Below are 7,866 nucleotides of genomic sequence, written 5' to 3' on the forward strand. Positions count from 1 at the left end.
AAAGAAAGTGATAAAATTTTCGAAGGAAATTCAAGAAAGCCAACGGTCTCTGGAAAATCTTCATTCCCTGTGCAAGCACCGAAAAAAATTCTCGAAGAGGTTGCACTCAAGGAGAACGATCAACCAAAGAAACGCCGACAATCTGGACGTACAGAATTTATCTTCCAGGTAGTTAACAAAAAAAAAAAAAAAAGAAAAAGGAAAGAGGGAGAGAGAATTTTTTTCGTTTCGGGGAATACTTAAAACACATTGATTCACGTTTTTAGGGTAAACCTGCATTGGAATACGATTTCGAGGCAGCTTTACGTCGTGATCGTCCACAAGCGGTCACTAGACAACTCTTTGTTCCTCTTTCATCGACTACTAATCAACAGCAACAATCACAGCAACAGCAAGAATTGCAACAGCAAGTATCTTACAGGCCGCCACCTCAAACGGCAACCGCGAGTATCTTCGCGCCTCGTACCGAGGACATGAACAAGGGTTTCTTGACTTTCAGCGAGGATCAGCCAGGTCTTACCAGTGGGTGTCTTTTATCGTCACGCTTCTCAACTTCGTTCTTTCCTCTCTTTTTTCTTTATTTTTTATTTTTACTTTTTATTTATTTATTTATTTATTTATTTTTTTTTTGTTAGATATATGATATAGGATAAAAGAGAGTACGAAAAAATAAGAGTGCTAAGAGGCGGAGAAAATAGTTGTGAGTCGAGTAGAAAATTGTGGATCGATAGATTAATAGACTGATAAGAGTAAAGTCACGGGAGAATATCCTACGAAAAGATAAGATAATCGATCGCTTTGGAGTATAGAAAAATTTGGTGATCGGACTCCCTAAAAATAAAGATATTTATATCTAAAAGAAAAACGAGAGGAAAGAGATTCGAGTTAGAGAACGACGATGGCACCTATGATCTGTGAAATTTTTCAGTGTTGAAGGACGAGCCGGAGGACTTAACACATCTCGCCCCAACTCCTGGCGATGTCTGTGTACCTCTCGAAGATACACCCTTCTTGTCAGACATGTTGGATGAATTTATTCTTGGCAATGATAGTTATTATCCTTTATTGAGTCCTGGCGTTCCATTGTCGTCCGAATTGCGTGGCACGGATCTTGGTGAAACTTTAAAGGACACTGATCTTGGTGACAGTACGAGGAACAAATGTCTCGGGGATTCTTTAGCTGATAGCGATCCTTTCATGTACGGTGATTCACCGGCTAGTCCGTGCAGCATCGATCCAAATTCCGTATCACCTTCGCTTTCAAAATATCGCCAGGCAAGTACATCGTCTGACATAGTAGTACATAATGCTCTTCCATCTTTTTATTTATTTATTTATTTATTTATTTTACGATAAAAATGATTGAATTTGTTTTTAGAGTCCTGAGCGAAGTGTTGATTCTCTTGGTAGTCCTACAGGAGGCAGTGCTGGAGAAGGATTCTCGGAAGACGAAATGTTGATGCTCGGTATAAGTGATAATACAGTAGACGATGAACTAGCTCTCAGAGCTCCGTATATACCTATGTCTGATCAAGACGAGGCATTGGATCTTTTGATAAGCAACGACATGGTCATGTGGGGTGCATCACAGTCCGTTGAGAAATCATCCAAATGGTGCTTATCTCTTTTTGTCTTTTTCTAAATTTTAGAAACGGTTAGAGGATGATCGTATGTTCTTTTTACAGGCTAGTCGAGGATCGCGATCAACGGGACGTTGATTCCAGTTTGGCACAATTGCTTAGAACCGATCAGGCTGTTGCTCGCAGATACAACGATCATGGCGGAGGTTTGGTTAATCCGGTACAAGTATTGGGTCAAATACCTAGGAAAAGTAAGAGCCAAAATCTCTGAGGATTTTATTGAAGAAATATAGAAGCAGATCATAACGAAAATTAATTATCGATCTCTTCCTTGCAGATCTCTTCAATGAACAGAATCGTTGGTCGACGAAGATAAACAATGACAGAGCAAGTAAACGTCTTCACACGCCATCAAATGATTTAGAAAACGGGAACAAACGTATCAAATGCGAGGATCCGCTCTCCCTCGAGTTGAGCAAATCACTCGAGAATCAGCGTTTGATGTTCGACGATCAAGGAAAGTCACGATCAAGATCGAATAATCTTTCAGGCAGTCAACTTCTTCGTCGACTGGTCTCCCAACAGACCTTTTCACGTACTAATCGAACAAACGTCGAGTCTAGTTGCAACGGCCTTGGAAAGAATAATCGTCGTAGGACTTGCGAGGAAGAACAACGTATACGTAACATCAATGATAATAATAACCATAGCAATAGCAACAACAATAAAGCCATCAAAGACGATGACGAGGACGAGGCTGAGGGGGATAGTGGAGGAGGAGGTGATCAGAAAAGAAGATGTCTAGCTCGAGAGATCTTAGACAATGCGACAACAGTACAAAGTTCAACCAATTCTCATAGGAATCCCCCTTATAACAGCGTGCTCATGAATCTCCTGGTGTCCGGCTGCGACGTGAGTGCGGGTTACGTTTGCTTGGTCAAACCAAAACCTTCGAAGAGTATCGCGAGCACGTGAGCGAAACGGGCTCGTTCTTTATTACGAAAATCGATAATTATACGTCCTTTTAAAGTCTCTCTCTTCTTGTATTTAAGAAACAAGTCTTTTGCTTTCCTTTCTTATTTTCTTGAAGTAACGGGACGAAAGTAAGGACACAGACTACTACTTGACTAGTCCTCCTCGTTATCCGACATTGGATCATTATTCGTTTGTGCTCGATCAATTAGATGTCGAGATCTCCGGCTCGTAGATCTCCGTGCTCGTTCGATTCTCATCTAATTCATATAATAATGTGACTATAGAGAGATATGTGGTGAAAGAGATGAGGAGAGAAAGAAAGAGAGTGTATGTGTGAGAGATTAGACAATATAAAGTGGTTTAGACGCGACCTTGTTTTTGTTGTTCTTGTATGGTAGAGGTCTGTGCGCATATCAGAGAAAACAAAAAAAAAAAAAACATAATAAATAATAGGAAAGATCTAGGAATAAGTCTCGCGAGAGGCAAACAAATTTTTAGATCACGATTGCGTCACTGACTACAGATATGCACGAGAAAAATTGATGGAGATTTGTAGAATCGATCTAATCGTGATTCTTTAATGCCACGTTATGTACACACAAATACAAAGTATATGAAGTTGTTGATCAAATATTATCGAAATACATTGAACATTGAACATCGAAATCGCTTGATCTGCTGCGTTCCGTTTCCTCCTCTTTCATCCTTCCATATTCCAGAAAACAGTTTCGTCGGTTTTTGTTTTTACGTTTATTTTCTTTCCGTTAAAAAAAAAAAAAAAAAAAAAAAAAATAAAATAAAGTAAAAGAAGAAAAGAAAGGAAGAAAAAAGAATCAATTTTGCTCTCTTTTCCTTTGCTCTGTAACGAAAACGAGAGTCCATATTTTTTCGTGTTTTCGAAGATACACGGAGATATATTATATAATCGATTAAATTTATCCAATTCGTGCTTTTTTTTTTGGGGGGGGGGTCCGTAAATTTATCCAATTCGTCTTTTTTTTTTCGTACTTTTTTTATATCATTCATTTTCGTAAACAAATTTAATTTGGACATGATAAAATGGACGTATGAATAATTCGTGGAATTTAATTTGAGAAATATTTTGATAGTTTGTAATAAAATTCTCATTTTTCTTAGTCGTTTTAAATGCGACGGTCTTAGTATGTTACGATTGTCGTGATCACTTTGACTTTACACCTGCTGATTTATACTCCGCCATTTCAGTATGATTTATAGAGAAAGATTCGTGAGCTAAGATACGAAAGTTATATCGTAGAATTTAATCACTTTTAAAGAGCAGCAATATTGAAGGAGCTTCATGAAAACGTTATCGATGAAAGAAAACGTTGTCTGTCAAGTTATTGCTTGTTAAGCACCGCGTGTTCTCATGTCATCATCGCGAAACGCAGCAGTGATGTGATAATGTGTAAAAAATTAGCGTATGATAATCATAATAATTGTTTGCGTACAGATCTCTTCCTACCATATATTCGATGTGAAAGTATTTTGTTAGGAAAGTTCGTATTGATTTTGAATTAGAATAGAAATGACAAATTTAAGCGCGAGGATAATAAATAAAAATTCTATACATTTTTTTTTTGTTTCGCTCCTTTCTTGTGATTTATTCTTTTTTGTTATTTCGACATTTTTATGTTTCAGGATACTGCCACGAACTCTCGTAACGTGCCAACATTAGGAAACAAAAATCTAACTTCTCCGCTTAGCGTCAATGTGGACAACCAGATGGTTCCACAATGTCCGGATGGACTGAGCAACATATCTTTAGATCGTCTAAGTCCAAGTACTAGGAAACATCTTGTTGGTTCATTGAGCGGTGGAAGTATGGCTTCACCTTCAACCGGCATAATATCATTCGATCAGCTCGAATACGATGTTGTCTGTACTGGTCCAGGTCTTTTGCAAATGGATACCGGCTTACATGAAGGACCGATGGATAGGAATCTCGTTTAAGATTAAACACGGTCCCTTTGAGAAATTCCAGAACTGCTAGAATGAAAAAGTAAGGGCTCGAATAGTTAGCTGTTATTTAATATACGATCGAACGGAATCCTCAAAAAAAAAAAAGAAAGAAAATCATAAATTTCATCGGTGATTCTTTTTCGTTTTTTTTTTTTTTTTTTAATTAAAAATCAATGCTCAACGTTGTTTTTTTGTTTACTTTTTTGTTTCTTGTTTTTCCTTTTTTTTTTATTTTGCAAGAACGGACAACATCCCGAGCATTTCATTTACTTTACTTCACTATGTTATATATTTTTGATTTATCTCTTTAAGATTTCTTTTTTTTTTTATTTTTTATTTTATTTTCCTTTTTTATTTTTTATTTTCGTTTTTATTCGATAATGAATATCACATAATTAATATGAAATATATAATTGAAGGCCATAATCTATAGAACTTTTCTACAGGCTCGTTAATAGCTAAGTGAGAGTTAATTACTAATTTTATTTTCAGTATGTTCTGGAATTGATTAGATATAGATAATATAAGCGGAAGGGAAGAAATGTATTTTACATACGGACTAGAGGTTTCTGATTATAGAATTCGTATATAATATTATTAATAAGCATTTCATAATGCTATATAATGATATAAAGATAGATTTCGTAATACCGGATATTACCTGCAAGCAGAGTATTCAAGTGTGTACTTCCTATAATTTTATATAATTATTTATATATAACGTCAAAAGGATCGTACATATTTGAAGAGCGTTTCAACATCATTCTAAAAGTTTCAGTTTATTATTACTGTGCAGATTTCTTTAAATTCATTAATCAAAATTTGTAAATCGGTGTCATAGTTTGACAATCATTTAATTATTGTTATCTTTGATTTATTGATTTATGACAGAAAGAGTTTATTCAATTATCTCTGCCTGCTTAAAATTTTAATTGTTAATAACGTAACTATATACAGCATATTGACGAGTGCAAATTAGAAATCGTTGCGTGCCAATGCTTTCACGAATAATAATTATTAGTATACTTGTTATATTCTACAAATGATGATTTCACTTTCGTTTAATCATCATCATCATCATCATCGTCATCATCATCATCATCATCATCATCGTCATCATCATCATTATCATCATCATCACGTCGTCGTTGGCGTCGTCGTCGTCGTCGTCGTCACTATCATTGTCATCATTACTAACATCATCATCATCATTATCATTATCATTATCATTATCATTATCATCGTCATCATCATCATCATCACCATCATCTACTGTTTCTAGAGTTTTCTCTCTAAATTCAAAAGACGAATTCGACCGATCCGACGTTTATTAAAAGATGAAAATGTAAATAATATATTAGAATATATCTTTTCTCATAAACTCTCTTTAACCTTGGTCGTTCGGTCCAATTTCAAAGCTGATTAAGATTCAAGCTGAGAATAGAAAGAAATGAATTTATTATCTCGTATGAAACTAACTTACGTACGAGTTGCGCGGCATTTACGTGTTGCAACAATATCGTTGCCTTGTTGTTATTGTTATGATTTTTACTATATTTTGATAATCCTTGTTACGATCATCGTTATTACCATTTTACAGACGTATAAATATTCTCTGCTGGTACTAACCGAATTTTTCTACAGTCGTGCTATAGAAATCATGAATGAAAATACTATCGTAATTAATATTATATCAGGCCGTAATATTATAATTATTATTATGATTGTCATCTATATTATTAATCTTATTATAATCGTAGAGTATCATCCGACATAGATCATAACTAAACGCAAAAATGATATGAATACAGTATCAGGAACGAAATATATATTATTTCTATAAATAATACATCTCTACATTAGAATTATGTTTCTTTTGTTTCTCTATTGATTTTCTTTTTTCTTTTTTGTTCTTTTATCTTTTTTTTTTTTTTTTCTTTAGAAAGTCATTGTTTAAACGATTCCATTGAATTTACAATCTACAACCACCAATCGGTAAAAGAAAGCTGTTATTATTACATTTAAAACTAATTTTTCTTCGTTAGAATATAACAGAGTTGACGTTTATTGACGTTTACTATATACACTTTATATTTTGGAAGATGTATTTGGATTTCATAATTATATGGACGAGGATTTAATAAAGAATAAAAATTCGTGATCGTGTTTTTGGCCAGCTAAAAAGCCCGACATTCTAATGCGATGTTCGACGTTACCGACAGAGTTTTATCAATATCGAGGGTAAGTATCGGAAGATGTGACTCGCGCCATCTGTTACAAATTTATTATATCATAAGATGGAAATATATTTTTCCTTTATTTATTTGATCCTTCATTCTATTTTTATGCTATTTTGATATGCTATATCTTGATTAAAAAAATCATCACAAAGTTAACAATATCATCTTACCTTTTTAATTCCAAAATTAGTGTATCACCTCGTAACTAATCTTCTTTATCTACTATCGCTAATACACTATCTTATCTATCATCATCAGTTGATCATCATAAATTAAGCGCCATTATTGTATTTCTTTATTATTGTTACAGTTCTTAGAGGAATTTGTCCAGAACTAATAATAAACATCTACGTTTACCGCTACATCTACATTCTAAGTCTCTCTCTCTTTTGAACTCACACTTCCATAGCATTGTGTTAGTGTCTATAGTTATGTACACTGTTTTTTCCACTCTCTCTCTCTCTCTCTCTCTCTCTCTCTCTCTCTCTCTCTCTCTCTCTCTCTCTCTCTCTCTCTCTCTCTTTCTCTCTTTCACACGTAAACACACACGCGCGCATGCACATATACGCACACATTTTCTATCTTTCTCTTGATTTCTCTTTCTCTCTAGAAATAATGTTGCGTACCTTAGATTAAAGTTGAATCTCGGTAAAGCGTTATTTTATTATACCTTTTATATCATTAACAACAACGTACATGTAAATGAAGTGAATGCTTGGAATATTGAGATTGGATGTTAGTGTTTGACTTTTCCTTTACGTTAGAGATATACTACAGTATTAGTTAATGTATTTCGATTTACAAGTTTTTCCACTAATCTTACAGATTCGCATTCGCACGTGTTCCTCTCTCTTGCGTGTTTCTCGAAGGAGAATTTTCAATTGAAAACTAAACGGTTTGCGTGCTCGTGACTATTATTCGCATAATTTGATCGATCGATCATTTTTGATAGAGAAACGGAGACAAAGATCGTTTGAAAAATCTTAGCGCGCGACATCGCTAGAATCTGAATAGCCAACTACAAACGGAAATATATGTGTCTTATATATTCATATATGTATATGTATATATATATATATATGTATGTATAT

General features: G+C 34.4%; 1 protein-coding gene across 2 annotated transcripts in view; it reads left to right on the top strand.

Annotated features, from left to right (window-relative positions):
• LOC122627906 (endothelial PAS domain-containing protein 1) overlaps positions 1–4,672 on the top strand; it is a 36,262-nt gene extending 31,590 nt beyond the window's left edge. Inside the window, exons 8-14 of one of the 2 annotated variants that reach the window (XM_043809529.1) lie at positions 1–168; positions 267–522; positions 929–1,275; positions 1,379–1,614; positions 1,686–1,831; positions 1,918–2,492; positions 4,215–4,666. The exon at positions 1–168 is cut by the window's left edge and continues 286 nt beyond it. In XM_043809529.1, coding sequence (XP_043665464.1) covers positions 1–168; positions 267–522; positions 929–1,275; positions 1,379–1,614; positions 1,686–1,831; positions 1,918–2,492; positions 4,215–4,526 — 2,040 coding nt within the window. In that variant the 3' untranslated portion in view covers positions 4,527–4,666. Of the gene's footprint in view, positions 169–266; positions 523–928; positions 1,276–1,378; positions 1,615–1,685; positions 1,832–1,917; positions 2,493–4,214 lie in introns of both variants that reach the window. The other variant, XM_043809528.1, reaches the window with a different exon arrangement.
• The last annotated feature ends 3,194 nt before the right edge of the window (positions 4,673–7,866 follow it).

The sequence above is a fragment of the Vespula pensylvanica genome, chromosome 3, assembly GCF_014466175.1.
Source record: "Vespula pensylvanica isolate Volc-1 chromosome 3, ASM1446617v1, whole genome shotgun sequence".
NCBI lineage: Eukaryota > Metazoa > Arthropoda > Insecta > Hymenoptera > Vespidae > Vespula > Vespula pensylvanica.